This window comes from Protomyctophum parallelum, assembly GCF_964188405.1.
Source record: "Protomyctophum parallelum genome assembly, chromosome: 7".
Lineage (NCBI taxonomy): Eukaryota > Metazoa > Chordata > Actinopteri > Myctophiformes > Myctophidae > Protomyctophum > Protomyctophum parallelum.
The window spans coordinates 12,430,718-12,447,855 of record NC_139705.1 but is presented as its reverse complement, the minus strand read 5'-3'; the positions used below and the strand labels follow the sequence as shown (position 1 = coordinate 12,447,855).

Below are 17,138 nucleotides of genomic sequence, written 5' to 3'. Positions count from 1 at the left end.
AGTTGAAACAGATACTTTAAATCCTCCGCGTGACAATGTATCTGTGAACTGGACATGTTGTATGTTGTGGAGAGACTGAATCCTACAGTATAGTTTTGCACATAAAACCACCAGAGTACAGAAGAGGTCTTTATTTGGTTTATTGATGGGAGCAGTGATAACTCTTGTTGTCGAGCCATGCCCTGGTGTGTACTACAAAGACACTGTGTAAGGCTAGCGAAGAGAGGTAGCCAAAGAAGTCAATGAGAAACCACATTGTCACTAGCCTTCAAAATACTACAGCAGGAGGAACACTGGTTATCACAATGCATTGTACATGTCAGCAACTGCATTGAAGAGATGAGAACTCAGGACAAAACAGAGCAAGAAAACTAGAGTAGAAATCTAAAACAAGCAAATCAACAGCCACCTCAAGGTTGACCAGTTTATCTGCAAACACTGCAACTTAGTCCACGGACCAGTACCAGAGTTAAGGAAACATGCTATTAACATGAACCATGCAAAAGCAGCAGCATTTTATATTAGAAATAAACCATATTTTAAGCAATGTTTTAAATAAATAGAGATCAAATTCATATTCTGCTTAAAAGTGCTGTTTTGCAAGATTCAGTTCAAATCTACAGTATAAGACAAGAAAAAGTGAAAACAGGGATTTGGAAAAGGGGAAAGCTTTATAATCAAATTCTCTCTGAATCAAATTGCAACAGGAAATCAATCAAAATATAGAGGGGGGTCAACTATCTGAAACCAGAGCAAGTACATTTGTACAGTACTTCCATGCAAGAACAGCCATGCGCCAAGAGCAACAAGTGTGATTCACACACATACACACACAGACCTCAAAACGTGTCAGCTCACAGAGTGAAAATTAGTACTAGTCAGACTTCAACGGAGTAAGCAAGACTATTACCCATAATGAAACATAGCCATACAATTATTACTAGCCATATGTAAACCATGTTTTAACTTAGCATCCATCCCATCATAGCCCTCTATCCTGGATCATATTTCACGTAAAACAATCAAACCATTAGCAAGCATTTTGTGTCACCCCAGAAAATGAATTAAGCCAACTCCAAAAAGAGTATCTTGGCTACAGTTACTGCAAACTAGACAACTATTATATGTGAACTAGCATGATAATGGCTTACTAGCAGCACTTCATTGCTGTGAAGTGGGTTTGACTGAACACCAGCCGGGACTTACCAGTCTCTGCTGTTCCAACAGTTGGTCTGCTTCTTCCTTCTCCTTTTTGTACAAAATCTCCATTTCCGTGAGTCTAGGCAAAAAACAAAAACAAAAACATTCATATTCATATTCCCCAATTATATGAGTCTATGCATATTCCGAAATCTAGGCATCTACAGAATGCATATTCCAAAATCTAGGCATCTATGTATATTCCTAAATAAAACTGAATGACCGTAACACCCTTTGCAAGAGAGTCTCAACAGTACAAAGACATGAGAAAAAGCCAGCACTCAGTAATGTTGTGTCATTGATTGATTTACTTCACCCAGGAGAAATGTGATGTATGAGAGCGTTTCGACCTAGTCGGTCATACTCAGCGAAGACCTAGAATACTAAACATCTATGCATTGCATATTCCATTCCAATCATTGTAAATCTATGCTACATAAATCTATAGAAATCGATCTACAACACGCTTTTGATGCTTCTACTCTAAAACACTGATTCCCAAACACTGGGTCGGGACCCTTTTCTGGGTCACGGACCAATTTCTATGAATCACGACTTGAGCGCTTGTAGATCTGCTGTTTTCACTAGTTTGGGTCCCGGGCCAAACGTTTAATCTCTCTTTGTGTGTGTTCTAAACCAGTGGTTTTCAACAAGTTGTCCGGGGACCACCACTTGAGGGGGTCCCCAGTTACACTTAAGATGAAGAGTTGATAACCAAATGGACCCTTATAGATCTTTAACTCTTGAGTGTAAAATGAAACCAAATTCCATTTCATTTTACGCTCTCAAGAGTAAAATTATTGTTAATCATCAAGTCTACACTATTAGAGAATGTAGAAGAATCAATATTTTGATCAAAATATGCTAGTTTTGGGTCTGAGAGGCTAAATGTCATCAAATGGTGGTCCGTGGCTCAAATGCTGAATAAATAATGGACCTTGATATGAAAAGGGTTGAAAACCAGTGTGTTCCAAACAGTTGTTCCCTGGGTGGTGGGTGTCTTAACAGTTGTTCTCTGGGTGGTGGGTGCCTTAACAGTTGTTCTCTGGGTGGTGGGTGCCTTAACAGTTGTTCTCTGGGTGGTGGGTGCCTTAACAGTTGTTCTCTGGGTGGTGGGTGCCTTAACAGTTGTTCCCTGGGTGGTGGGTGCCTTAACAGTTGTTCTCTGGGTGGTGGGTGTCTTAACAGTTGTTCTCTGGGTGGTGGGTGTCTTAACAGTTGTTCTCTGGGTGGTGGGTGCCTTAAGAGTTGTTCTCTGGGTGGTGGGTGTCTTAACAGTTGTTCTCTGGGTGGTGGGTGTCTTAACAGTTGTTCTCTGGGTGGTGGGTGTCTTAACAGTTGTTCTCTGGGTGGTGGGTGTCTTAACAGTTGTTCTCTGGGTGGTGGGTGCCTTAACAGTTGTTCTCTGGGTGGTGGGTGCCTTAACAGTTGTTCCCTGGGTGGTGGGTGTCTTAACAGTTGTTCTCTGGGTGGTGGGTGTCTTAACAGTTGTTCTCTGGGTGGTGGGTGTCTTAACAGTTGTTCTCTGGGTGGTGGGTGCCTTAACAGTTGTTCTCTGGGTGGTGGGTGCCTTAACAGTTGTTCTCTGGGTGGTGGGTGCCTTAACAGTTGTTCTCTGGGTGATGGGTGCCTTAACAGTTGTTCTCTGGGTGGTGGGTGTCTTAACAGTTGTTCTCTGGGTGGTGGGTGCCTTAACAGTTGTTCTCTGGGTGATGGGTGTCTTAACAGTTGTTCTCTGGGTGGTGGGTGCCTTACCTTTTCTCCATCTCCTGCTTCATGTCGATGCCCTGCTTCTCCAGCAGCTCCCTCTGGGCAAACGTCCAGTCCACGGGCTCCACGGGGGTCTCTGCTGACGGGGTCTTCTCCCTCTCAGCCCTAGCCTGCTCTGGGTGGTTGAACCGGAACACGTGGTTTTTGCCCATGATGATGCGGTTTCCTGAAAAGATGGACACAAGTTTGTCAACACACAAGTGTTGAGAAAGACACTGTTCTGTTGGAGGACATGTTCAGTCAAGTAGTGGCATTTAGCAACACTAGTGTATAGTAGGTATAGGACCTGTGTTAATATCAATTTGAATGGAACTCAAATGAGAGTATTTTCTATAACCAAGAACCAAGTCACCTTTTATATTGGAGGTGAAATATTATTTCACCTCCAATATAAAAGGTGACTTGGTTCTTCATGTATTGCCAAAGAGATTATGAAAGTCAAAATTAAATGCATCTCTTCAACAATGCCTGGGTGTCAGAAAAGGAAGCAATTTGATGACTCATTGACTGAACAATGTTCACATGCAGTACCATAGACACTACAGTCTGTGTAGTGTAAACTGTACACCCAATACTATAGTCACGTTTAGTCAAGTTTATTTGCACATTCCTAAATCACAATTACAGTCTGACAGGGCTTTACAGGCCCACATTTAACAAAGTAAACAAAACGTCACATCCTGACTTTAGGTACACACAGTAATGTTTCCAGAGATTGCAGCATCTCCAGGTTTCAAGAAGCCTAAAGTTTACTGTGAGAGACAAATTATGGCTTATTGCATCACAGCTCTGAAATACTTAATTTACGCTGTCGCCACAAACTTGCTTGTTGATCGGCTATTTTCGACAGTGCTGTACGACAGAAGTATAAACCAAGCTTACAGTATATGCCCAAAGTTATGAGTCATATGATTGTTTCACTCTGTATAAATGACAGTTACAGTACGTATACTTAAATGGAGAACATGTCCTTGTAAAACCCACCTGAACGAAGCTGGACACAACCTTCCACACGCTTGCCGTTGACGTAGGTTTCTGATCCCTCGCAGGGGACCAGCATTACAATCACTGAACCTGAACGAGATACCAACCAATCAACAGTGAGTCATAGCAGGTTTCCCAGAAAGCCTCAGTAGCGTTACCTTCAATATGGTACAGTCAGTGCCAATGAGTGCTGACTAATGGCATTTATTGAATTACTTATAAATAAATAAAGATGACGCTGTGATGACGTACGTGTAATGTATTCTAATGTGAGTATGTGTTCTGCCTTTTGCAGCATTCAGTCTAGTAGAGTGGTGGTTCCCAACCCTTTCTGGATAAGGGCCCACTAGAGAATCCTTCGTGGCCCACCATTCTGAAAATGTATTTAAAGATGGCGCCTAAAACATGATCATCAGGTACTATGATTATACTAGGAGGAAGACTTCTTTCAAAAAAAGTGTACAAAAAAGTGTTAAAATTAAGTTTTTATGTGGCCACACCCACCAGTTCATTAAGTATACCTGGTTTTCACCTTAGCACCACCCACCTGAACTTAAGCCTCGCCCACAGCTGTTGTTGTATGATAATGTGGGAGGGGTTAGGGTTATGATGTCACTAAAATTGTGTTATTTCAATTGGGCCTTTTGACCAAAGGCTTTCAGCTTTCAGGAAGAAACCAAAAATACACAGGAAAGACATATTTGAATATTATAACTACCCCTGGGGGTCTATTAGAGTAATGTTAACTCCATAGACACATACAAAACAGAAAAAGTACAAAAATCACGGCACTCCATCTTTAATGATCAAATCAGATTTCGGTAAATAGCCTATCTACAAGCTTGTAGATCGGCTATTTTCACGGGTTTGGGTCCCGGGGAAACATCACATTTGTCTTCTAGCTCTCGAGCTAAACAGTTGGGGAACCACGGGTCTACGATATACGGTATGAGTCCTTGTTTGGAAATGAGATACATTTACATGACTAAGAGTGAATTTCACCTTTGCTGCCGACAACAGATTCATTGAAGAGCATCCATCATATAAATATGCACATACTGGCTAATGCATACGCACACACACCCTACAGACACAAATGTACACCTAGACAAATTTGTGCACACACACACACCCACACACACACACACCTCGCTCACCATCCCCGTTGGCATTCCGCTCGCTACGGAAGATACAGTGTTCTTCTCTGATGTGAGCACCACTCAGAACGATGTCCTGTCGTCTTTCTGCATCCGCCTGGCCCACCCTGTCATAAACGAAGGGTAGCCATTTTGAGTGAGTGCATGTTTCACTTGCAGCCAAATTAGCTGCAGCCATCTTGGTGACAAAGCGCTCCCTGAGGACACGGCTGAACCCATAAAAAGTATTGTGCATGACAATTTGACAAACAGGTGCCAACTTGTGACACACTAAAACTGTGTTTCATCTTGGATCCAGCCAATTATTATCATCCCGAGGCAGTGAGGTAACGAAATACACCGGCGCAAAAAAAGTTTACCGAAGGAGGGGAGACGACAGAAACTTAAACCCATAAAACTTTTGTGATCAAAGGCAGATGCCATCATCCAGTCTGATGTGAGCCGAGCAAAAACAGAGGAACAATGAAAATTGCTCTGTGGTATTTCAGAGACTCTGCAATCCAAGGACTTCTAAAATTATTCTAGAACCTTATTCTTTAGCATTCCATTGTGAGGGTTCAAGTTTTTGGTTACCTTGTGATTCCGTCTTTGATGTAGTACAGCAGACACTCTGACATGAGCGGGTCCTCGTTCAGGTTAACCAGGTGTGGCGTCTGCAAGAGACGAGAGGTGAACCCATTATGTACCCAGAATGTCAGCATGTGCATTGGGCATTTACCGGTGAAAGCACTGGTAAATGACTGACATAGTTTCAAATCCTAAATACTGTACTTACTCTGCATTAACACATAAACTTCACACATATGTATTCATATGAGTGAATTGTGAATGCATACTACTACCCTACTACTTTGCGCAATCATTCATATTTACCTAGCTATGCTGCTATACCAGCCTCTTTATGTACTGTAGAGTTACTACAGTAGCTTCTTTAAGTAAAGTCTTTGAGTAAATAATGAAAAAATACTGTTGCTTTCAGTGCAATGCACCAACTTCACAGAGACAAACTATTTGTATGTGCGAACATACGTGGCAAGCTATAGATAGCATATCCAGATTATATTGAGTTAGTATACTGTATAAATGACTACATGATGCTAAGAGCTACTTTCACTGAAACACCAACCTTCTTTGGGGAAAAGACCCCATTTAAACCTGCATACAGATCACAAGGCTTCACAAGCTGCCCCACGGAGAGGCAGCAGGGTGAAAGCGAAAGAGAGAGAAACAAAATGAAAATGAATAAGAGGTAGCGAAAGAGGAAAAGAAACGGAAGCAGTGAGCAGAGGGGTGAAAACACACCACCAAAAAAGGTGATGGAATTCAAAGTGGGGATCCTTCCGACACTAAAGCAAGGAGGGTGACAAATCTGACAATCGTGTTTGAGCTGTGAATTAACCAGTACAAATCATTTATCTTTGAGAGTGTAAAAAATTGTAAAATTGTAAAAATTGATAGCACATGGGGGAACATTTACTGAGATTTATAATCCTGGTATACTACAAATAAATGCCGCCTCTGCTGGGAGGTAGAGAAGCAGGGAGGGATCTGGGAATCACTTCAAGGGAAAGGCTCGCTCAACTCAAGGACAGTCTGGAAAAGTTCAAGAATATACTGGGTGAAGACTCAGATAATACTGTAAGTAGAATCCGCACTCTCTGTAGTAGTCTTAGAAGTCTTGTTTAATATAATGTTTTAGGATCCGAAATCCGAATGCAGCAGTCTACCAAACAGACAGCGTTAATTGTATTCCCAGGGTTCTGGGAATACCAGTATACCATTAATTCACAATATAATAGCCAGTCTCTGCAGGTACTCAGCAAGCAGTACTAGAGGCATGAAAACTGAGAAGTTGTCTTTAGGGATGGAAAACGGAAGGGCAAGCAGAGTCAATATCAAGTTATGATGGGAAGGGAGGAATTGAAACTTTAAACTACAAGGAGCCATTTTGGAAAAGAATGATGTGGAAAGCTGATCTTGTGGGCCAGTAGAGAGTAAACTGGAACCCTACCCTAGACGCTGTACAATGTAATAGTCTAGTAGACGTTTGTAGCCCGAGGTAAAATGCATGTCTATACACACGGGATGGCAGTAATCACAAGGTACTAATGGTTGTAAATCACCACAACAGACAATGAACACTTACACCCTATATACCCTGCCTATATGGACCGGGGTCATTCAGGAACTATACTAGGTAGGCCACATCAATCAAATCTCTTCGCTCACAAGGCGGTGTGATGCGCTGTGAGCTTGGAGATCTGCTATTTCCGCAGAATGTTCACCCCAAGAATAGGGATGCTAGGGTTCAAGTGTAGGGGCCGCATCTAGAGTGGGATGTTTGCTTCAACAAACCTTCTCGGTGGGAAAATGTTCATCAAATGGCCTTTCGTGGCTAAGCTGAAGGTGTGGAGGAAGCAGACCATGTCAAGAGAATGAAAGGTGAAATGATGGGAAAACCAGCAGGGGAAGAAAAACAGGAGGATCCAGTTGGAAATGATATCACATGGAAAAGAATGGTAATGATGTAATGGGGCAGGGACTAGATAGCTGTGGCTGCATCACTGTTCATGGGGAAAAGGATAATGCAGCCACCATCGTGTGTGTGTGTGTGTGTGTGTGTGTGTGTGTGTGTGTGTGTGTGTGTGTGTGTGTGTGTGTGAGCGTGTGCGTCTGTCTCTTACCTTTTTTGGAGAGAAGACTCCCAACGTGCCTCCATCCTCACGGATTGCCACCCCCATCTCTGCAAGCAAGGCCTCCCTAAATTATGAAAATAAATCCAGGTCAAACTCAAATAATTTGTAATGCGTCATGGTCAGTACTGCGTTCAGTACAATGTTCAGCACACAAAAGAATATACATTAAATTAGGAAGTCTGAAGCTTTTGTTTTAAATACATTTCTAGGTGTGATGTGTGTTATTTTTATTATTATAAAATATATATATATATATTTTTTTTTTTCATGGAGCCCGAGGCCCGGTCCGGCCCTACTGATTACCATACATTTTAGGCCCGGCCCGGCCCAAAATCCCCGGGTCGGGTCGGGCCTGGTCGAGTTCGGGCAGAGTTTAGAACTCTAACACACACACACCCACACACACACACACACACACACTAACCTCTCCATACGGATTGCTTCCGTCTTCCGCAATTTCTCCTCCCAGGTCTCATTGAGTTCAGCAATAATCTTCTCTGATTCCTAAGCACAGGTCAGAGAGAGAGAAAGAAGTCAACAAAAGGTAGCTAAGTAAGAGCACAGTCTTAATATACACTACAGTACTTAATAATAATGGCATCTGGATCTGTGGGCTTCTTCTGTGTTTTAGCCGTTTGGGGACATACGGTACAGCATCTTACTGAAATTGCATCCGATTTTTCACTCAAATAGTTTCAACACTATTTGAGTGGGAAAAAAAGTTTGAAAATATAATATAAACTGTGTTAGGTGCACATTGTTCTGTGTGGAGGGCTTGAGCCCGCCCACCCAGGGCTTGAGCCCACCCACCTCACCCCTGCCCAGCTTTACAGGCTGGAATGGCTTAGGGTTGACAACAGAGTACAGCATCTTGCAATGAATGGGTCTGGTCCACACGATTCGCTACACCACCAAGATACCCATGTACCTGTCTAAATACTTCCTTAATGTCAACAAAAAACACCCACCACAACACGAGAGGGAGTTCAACAAACCATGTGTAACCCAGATTCTGCACAAACAAGGGACTAAATTCACGTCGCTCCTATGCCACCAAAATGTGGAATGCTCTAACAACTGTCATTAAGACATGTGAATCCCTTGACTCATTCAACACCGCTCTCAAAGGGCACCTACGTACGGCTGAAATTCATATGACGTCATATGTGGACGAATAAATCGGCTATTTTTGTCCTACACAAAGATTAAATGAATGGATGAAGTACGATGACAAGAGCACCCCTCACTTCACAAGGGTGTGGTTTTTTGTATATAAGTGTATATTTGTAAGTCTCTAAATATTCTGATGAATTGAAAATGGTGGACCCTGTTAAGTGTAATGCTTTTTAGCAAAAGACCTTAAAAGGCTGGTGACAGGTGCGTACTGCGTAGGGCAATAGAGCATAATGAAAATGGTATCTCTGAAAGACAAAGAATAGGTCCTGCACACGGTCAGACACTGCAGTCAAATAAAGAGCAACATTTTTTGGAACCAAATAAAGAGCAACATTTTTTGGAACCAAATAAAGAGCAAAAATTTTTGGAACCAAATAAAGAGCAACATTTTTTGGAACCAAATAAAGAGCAACATTTTTTGAGACCAAATAAAGAGCACATTTGGCAAGTGTCTGACAGTGTGCGGGACCTCTTCTTTGTCTTTCAAAGATAAGCTTTTGATCATGGTGTTGTCCACAGTAAGTTTTTGTATTGAGTTGTGCTTTCGTTGTAGAAATGTACCCATTCTGCATACTGTTAATAATTACTTCAATCAATCAAACTTAAACAGGGGATGTTGCTACTAAACTAAGGCTACATGATTTTGTAAAGGGCTATCGGCCTAGCCATCTGTTCTTCTCGACATGGTATATATTATTCTGTGTCACACTACAAATCCTTCTGTGACATAACACAGCACCTGACACGTTAGCTTACTTCTTTTGCAAGTTTATTGTGTCTTCATAGCATCAAACAACACAATGACAATTGACCATATTCACTATAAAAATTGACCTAGTAAACTCCATTCAACTGTTAAACACATTCACATCACTGAAATGCTACAATATCTAGAGTTATTACCATTTATTTTGCTAAACCTAATGGTAGAATGAGGTCCTATGGTTAGTTAAACTGCTCCACTGTGAACACCGCCCTATGGACGGAGTGAATTATTATTGGCTTCAACCATCGACTTTTAGAACCATATAAAGATCGAGATCCATTTTCGGTCCAATATCCTCCCTATCTACGTCGACGCCATAAAGACACCGTAAAGATCTAGGTCTATTTTTGGTCCAATATATCCTCCCTATCTGCGTCGACGGCTGACGTCACTGGATGACAGATACCTAGACTGGGCACCACCATCGCCATGGAAACTGCTGCTCCTAATGGCTGATCGTTGCCACCTGATGTACTCCCTCATCAACAGAGTCAGACGAATAGCAACAGCTGTTAAGAAATGCAAATCGCTAGACTCCTTCAAAACCACTTAGTCTAGATAGATGGAACAGGGGGTTCACGCACAGAGGGTGGATTTTTTAACGCCACCTGTTTTTCCGGAATCCTTGAAGGGTCTATTTTAAGATTCTGCCAGGTAACAAGAAATAATAATGTCCCAAGGGGTTCATTTTTAACCCTTTCTTACACATGACCTACCTAAATATGTAAATGAAGAGACAAGAGAAAACAGCATAACTATTGACTTAAACAACCTACAGGGAAAAATGAACACATGTTTCCATACAAAAAGAATGTTATTATGAAGATTCAAGCACATCTTGACTCTATTATACACACTTTTGTCTTCAATGTTTGTGTTCACACAGACCTCAAAGCTGGACATAGGAGAGGCTAGCGCCCCTCAAAGAAAACATTGCACCTTATATATTAATATTTTCTCCTGTCAGTACCTTGATTTTCATTCGAATTAGGTTGGTGTGTTAAAAAAACGTAATAATAATAATAATAATCATCTATCCTCGATAACTATTAAACATAATATGAACATTGATGAATGAATTGATCTTGTCAATGTTCAACAAGGTACAATTCCATTGTACATCTTCACAATTTTACACATTACACTGCAAAGGCTAGCTTTATTCTCACTATAGTATACTGTACGTAGACTAGGGGAGGTCAGATTGCAGACTGAGACTTCTAGAATTTCCCATTCCTCGCAGAGACAGAAGCCAGACGTGTCCCAGACAGTCATTTGGAAACCGGGGTGGTGCGAGACTGAGACTTCAGGATTCTGCTGCTCCCTTCTAAGGCAACGTTTTCTGAGTTTTAAACTGAATCCTTCATGAGGTGATGATCTGACAAAGTAGCCTTGCCGAGCCATGAGGCCCATAGGGCAGGAGCCTATCTCCTGTTTCTGTAGCGTGAGGCAGCTTGATGTACAAGTACACCCCCTGGACATGACGCTAGTATATCGCAGGGACTTACCCCCAATCCATCCCTTGATGCTGAGTGTCAAGCAGGGAGGTATTGGGGTCCCATTTTTAGAGTCTTTGGTATGACCCGGCCAGGGATTGAACCCCGACCTTCCAGTCTCAGGGCAGACACTCTAACCACAATCTGACAAAACTTTCCAATTATTTCTGTGATTCAAGCACTCACTCCCAAAAAGGTGTTGGAAACTTCCAGCCCACACACAGATTTGTCTATGTCCAAGTCCTCAACCCAATAGAACAATGTATTTAGGTAAGGGTACAGGACGTATCTGAGTTGCAACTGTTGTGCAAGATGCTAGCCATGTCTATGACACGGGGTGTGTTTGTTCATACCCCAGTAAGGCCATAGCTCAGTGTGTCCCAAACATGAGGTCAATTCCCATTTGTTTCACTATTAGTGAAAATAGGTGTAAGTGGTTAAGTCATAAATATATGTTTGGGTTCCAGGGAAACACCAAATGTATCTTTTGAGTCTCAAACTGAACATTTTGGGAACCCCTGCTTTAACCCCTGCTCATTTCACCTAACTGCATTCAAAACAATTGTATAGCCACAGTCATAGCCACATACATTTATCACTGCTTGTACTTGTATAAGTTAGTCAAGTGACAAATATAACTTTCTTGATTCTTGACGCTGCATGGAATACCTGGCTTTATGATACCGTCATTGTTTGGGATGTCACTGGCTCACTGTCCTATCCTACTGTAGGTACTGTACATGCATCTTGATTCAAGACTATAGCGTGGCCATAATTTACCTTGAGCCTCTCAATGGCCTCCTCTCCTCCTGGGGTGGACATGATGCGCTCCTGGATGCTGGTGACAGACTGCAGCAGGCCCACCTGGCTGCAGAGCGTGCCAGAAGATGGGGAGGCTGTCAGGGAGCCAATAGGGGCTGTGGAGAAATGGCCAGGGCGTTGATTCTCTGAGGCTAGCAAGTATCTATGCTTATTGTTGGATATGTCTTTCAGGTCTGAGCCAACACCAGGAGAGAGATGGCGAGGGGGAGAGAGACATAGAGAGACAGACACAGGGTAGGAGTAGATGGCACACAAAATTGAGGAACCAAATATGAAAAATAAATTAAATAAGGACGAGGAGTTGGGGAGAGAGAGAGAAAAGGACAAAGAGGAGGAAACAGCAGTGTAAGACAGATATCACACAACAACAAGACAAACACAGAGCAAAATGGTCAGCTACACAGAGCAGCAGTTTTCACGGCAGGTACTGTAATGTGTCTAGGCTAGGAGCTCGGCACGTTATCAAATACTTAAACGAGTGCCACTCAATTCCACTTCCTGGGAAAAACACTAGCTTGCAGCTTCAGCTTAAATTCAATTAAAGAGTCTCCGAAGGCCACAATTAAACTGGCCATAATAATGAGATTATCAGTCATCCTCATCCACCTAGTAAAATGTACAACAATAATTTCTATTTTCTAGTGTGTTAAATTGGTCCACTGATAGAGCCCGCACTTGAGTGGTATAATTAGAGGCGGTGCCGAGCACAAGGTCTCATTATATGCTGATGATCTGCTTTTATATATCTCTGATCCAGCCACCTCTCTACCTTATGCCCTCTCTATTCTCGAGTCTTTTGGTGAAATCTCAGGTTATAAATTAAACTTTGATAAGAGCGAGCTCTTCCCGATAAATGATGCTGCCCGTGACTACCCATTAGAAACATTGCCTTTCAAAGTCTCCCGCCACGGTTTTTCTTATCTTGGGGTAATCGTTAAAGATAAATTTGAAAAACTTTTTGAACACAATTTCTCTCCACTTTTAACTCCAAAACAAACAAGATCTTGAGCGCTGGTCTCTTCTGCCGTTAACACTTGCAGGCCGTATTAATTCGGTTAAAATGAACATTCTTCCTAAATTTCTGTATCTCTTTCAATGTATACCAACCTTTATTACCAAATCATTTTTCAAAAAATTGGATACTATTATTTCAGGGTTTATTTGGAACAAAAAGATGGCGAGGCAGCGCAAGACCATCTTAGAGAAACCAAAACAACTTGGTGGAATGGCACTACCTAATGTTTTGTTCTACTACTGGGCTGCTAATTTTCAAGTTATATTGTATTGGCTGCATGACTACAACCTACAATCATCCCCTGCATGGTGGCTCATGGAATCCACTTCCTGTGCCCCGGCTTCTCTGACTGCCTTAGTATGTGCTCCCTCAATTGCGCCATTATCTAAATTCTCTTCCAATGTTTTAGTTAAGTCGACTCTTAACCCTTTTACTGCTGCCATTTATTGAGAAATTAGGACCTAATTCATGCCAGCATTTTTTTAATTTGAGCTCTTATTTTGAAAAGCCACATTTTGCCTCAACCGGAAGTGAGCTTATCCCTGCCAGCTTTACGTTGCCAAGACAACCTTTGTTTACATTATCGAATCATGCCGGTACATTTTAGCACTCCACAACGTCGGCTCGTGCCGTCAAAGAAACGCTGTTTTGACCAAAAATGCCATCTGGGACAAGGAATAGGAGATACAGGCGATTGAAAGAAACGGATAGAATGGATTCTTATGGCGACGGTGAATTAATATGAACGATCCAGTGCAGTGCTAACAACATTGCTAGCTAACCGGCTAACGTGAGTAGCATTATGGCTTGATCAATCATAAGCACTATAAAAGAGCAATTGCCGAAGGGCTTCGGCAATGGCAGCAAGCGTTAATATCAAATTAATGCTTCAATTGCCGAAGGGCTTCGGCAATGGCAGGAAGACGGTTAAGATCTGGACTCAGTTTAGACGCCATTTTGATATTCAACTATTCCCATTACTAACCCCTCTGTGTGCAAATCCATTATTTCCTTCTTCCTTACAAGATCGGGCATTTAAAATTTGGTATGATCATGGCATTAAGTCAGTCAAAGATTTGTTTGATGGTGGCACGTTCGTTTCGTTTGACCAGATTGTTCAAAAGTATAAGCTACCCAGAACCCACTTTTTCCGTTACTTGCAAGTCCGTGATTTTGTTCGCCAAAAATTTACTAGTTTCCCGACTATTCCACCTAATTCACCTATAGACATAATTATAGCGTCAGCTCCTCTTAGTCTTAAGGGAAAGATATCGTCACTCTATACCTCATTATTTGACCTTCAACCTTCAACCACTGCCTATAAGAATATTTGGGCCCAGGACCTGGAGGAAGACATTTCTGATGAAACCTGGGAGGCCATTGGGTCGTGTTCATTCTTCATCAATATGTGCTAAACATGGGGTGTTGCAATGTACATTTCTCCACCGGGTGTACTGGACCAAAGTTCGGTTAGCCAGGATTTATGATAGTGTTGATCCAACGTGCGATAGATGCCACCAGGCTCCAGCTAATCTTCTTCATATGTTTTGGACCTGTCCAGCCTTAGTCTTTTTGGTCAGCTATATTTGATACTATTTCAGATGTGTTACAGTTTCCCATAGAGCCATCCCCTATTATTTCCCTATTTGGCGTCCTTCCTGATACTATCCCCCTGCCTAAATATCAATCTGACCTTGTCGCTTTTGTGACGCTTCTGGCAAGACGTCTTATTCTCATGTATTGGAAAAAAACATACCCCCCTTCACATTCCCGTTGGATATCTGACATACTGCATTTTTTTAAATTGGAAAAAATTTAATATACATTGCGTGGCTCAATCTCCAAATTCAGTAAAACATGGCAGCCTTTTCTGTCTCATGTTGACCGCCTTACACTTGTGCCCCCGATTGAACCTGATTGAACCTGATTAACTGTCGCCTGACTTGCCAACCTGTCTTGCCTGGATGATGTTTGTGACCGAGATCTGCTTTGTATATTGACTAAATTGGAGTGCCTTTTCTATCTCATGTTAACCGCCTTACGCTTGTGCCCCTGATTGAACTTGTATAACTGTCGCCTGACAGCCCAACCTGTCTTGTCTGGATGATGTTTGTGACCATGATCTATGTATATTGACTATATTGGAGTTTTATTTTTATTTTTTATATATATATATATATATTGTTTTTATTGTTTTGTTGTGCTTTGAATGTTCTTTGGTTGTCTTGATTTGGAGTTTGTGTTTTGTTATTGTGTGTGTTTTAGTTTCTTTTTGTATTTGTCACTCTGTTTTTATTTCTGAATTTACTTCTATTTGTAAAAAAACAAAAAATGAATAAACAGAACATTAAAAAAAAAAAAAATTGGTCCACTGATACAGAGTTGTCTATTGTCTTGTCAATGTCAACTGCTGTAAAATGCCCTGTGTGAAAACTGCTGGCATTGTATCAACTGAAGTACAGTATGGGACGGTGACATAGGCTGCAAGGAGACATGAGTGATAAATATTGGCACATGCTGCCAATGTTCAGCCTGCAGTTCAGTCATTCAATTCATTCACCCTAGGCGGATGCACACACATGTATGCGCACACAGACACAGTCACACAAATTCATTGTGTCACACAGCCAGAGCAGCCTCTATAAAGGTCAGCTGGCTCATCTAAAAGAAATGGCCTGAAGGGTTACTATCTCAGGTGACAAGAGATTTTGCTCTCTAGTCCTTTTCAGAAACATTGTCCTCTCAACATTAAAACCACTTAGACCCTATATTTAGTTAACCGGAGTCCCTCAGGGTCAGGGCCCTATACTAGGCCCCCTTCTGTTTTCACTCCATACAATTTGGCCCAAAATTCACCCCAGAAAAGGGGCGCTAGGGTTTAAGTGGTTATAAATATGGTCAACTGATAAAAGCCATTGAATAATTTAAGAGGTGCTGACATTTATAGTTAAAATTTGCAGAAGGACAGGCAAGTTATGACCTTCCTAAAGGAGAAAAAGCAAGACCTAGTTGTTGGCCAACTGAATCTTTTCTAGGGAAAAATAAGACAAATGTATGCTCTTTTCTATGGATATTATTAGGTGAACATACACATGTACACTACGCAGCTTGTGAGATTGACAGAACAGGGAATGTTGGAACAAAAGACAGGACAAGAGATGAAAGGTTGGGGATTTTGGAGAATAAAGCAAGAAAAAAATAAAGCACACTAGCTATTGTAGCTAACAGAAACTATTAACTCAATACTACTGCAAAATCACTTCAAATGAGCACCAACTGGATACAAATACCTCTAGTCTGGCTAGCCAGTAAAGTAAAATCATGCACCTTTCCGCCTGAAGTTCTGAGCCTCACTTTGAGGACTGAGAAGCTGCATTCTAATGCCTTGAACATTGTCACCTGCAGTGGATAATTAGTCAAAATGAAAGGAGAAAATCAAATAAAGGTGCGGACCACAAGCTCACTGGCAAGGAGAAGAGTTGGAGAGAGTGAGATTAGGAGCCATAATGGTCAAAATGATGTCAGTGGGCTGCGGTGGCGGAGGAGACAAGATATTCAGATGGAATCAGAGGTTAATGAAGTTAAGACGTCAATCTGTACCTTGTGAGGGTTTTCTTTTGTATAGTAATAACCAGTAAATAATGTAGCTCTGTCTCAGCTTCATAATTTTGTTTGATCAAATCAATGCCAGTGCAAAGCATGCTTATCTAGTGGCATGCTAGTCATAGTCACATCAGCGGGCCAGTGGAAGCCTTGCAGTTCTGCATTTCTTTATGTTTAGCTTTAGCATCTTAGCATCTTAGCATCTTCAGCACTGACATGCAAAAAGCTGAGGAGGGGTTGGTCGGCCTGTGATATATTAAGCAATGTTAGCTTAGCTAGCAGTAGTAGTGCAAAAAGAAATCAATATACGACGCACGACTATCGCTGCTCATATACACACATTTGATTCCACTTCCTGGGTAATCATCCCCCATAGGCTCGGCTGAGGGGTAAGCAGGAAAGGATGGAGAGGATAAGAGTTCAGGACCAGTAGAATGGAAGGAAACATTTACA

At 41.7% G+C, this 17,138-nt stretch overlaps 1 protein-coding gene across 5 annotated transcripts in view; it reads right to left on the bottom strand.

The window, feature by feature from the left end:
- Nucleotides 1–17,138, bottom strand: part of kif1b (kinesin family member 1B) — an 88,393-nt gene that overhangs the window by 37,104 nt on the left and 34,151 nt on the right. For 2 of the 5 annotated variants that reach the window (XM_083769172.1, XM_083769175.1), the window contains exons 13-20: nt 12,026–12,240; nt 8,232–8,311; nt 7,796–7,871; nt 5,685–5,764; nt 5,103–5,218; nt 3,955–4,044; nt 2,956–3,136; nt 1,207–1,279 (exon numbers count right to left, since the gene is read on the bottom strand). In XM_083769172.1, the coding sequence (XP_083625298.1) occupies nt 1,207–1,279; nt 2,956–3,136; nt 3,955–4,044; nt 5,103–5,218; nt 5,685–5,764; nt 7,796–7,871; nt 8,232–8,311; nt 12,026–12,240 (911 nt within the window). The remainder of the gene's footprint in view (nt 1–1,206; nt 1,280–2,955; nt 3,137–3,954; nt 4,045–5,102; nt 5,219–5,684; nt 5,765–7,795; nt 7,872–8,231; nt 8,312–12,025; nt 12,241–17,138) is intronic. The other 3 variants (XM_083769174.1, XM_083769176.1, XM_083769173.1) reach the window with 2 other exon arrangements.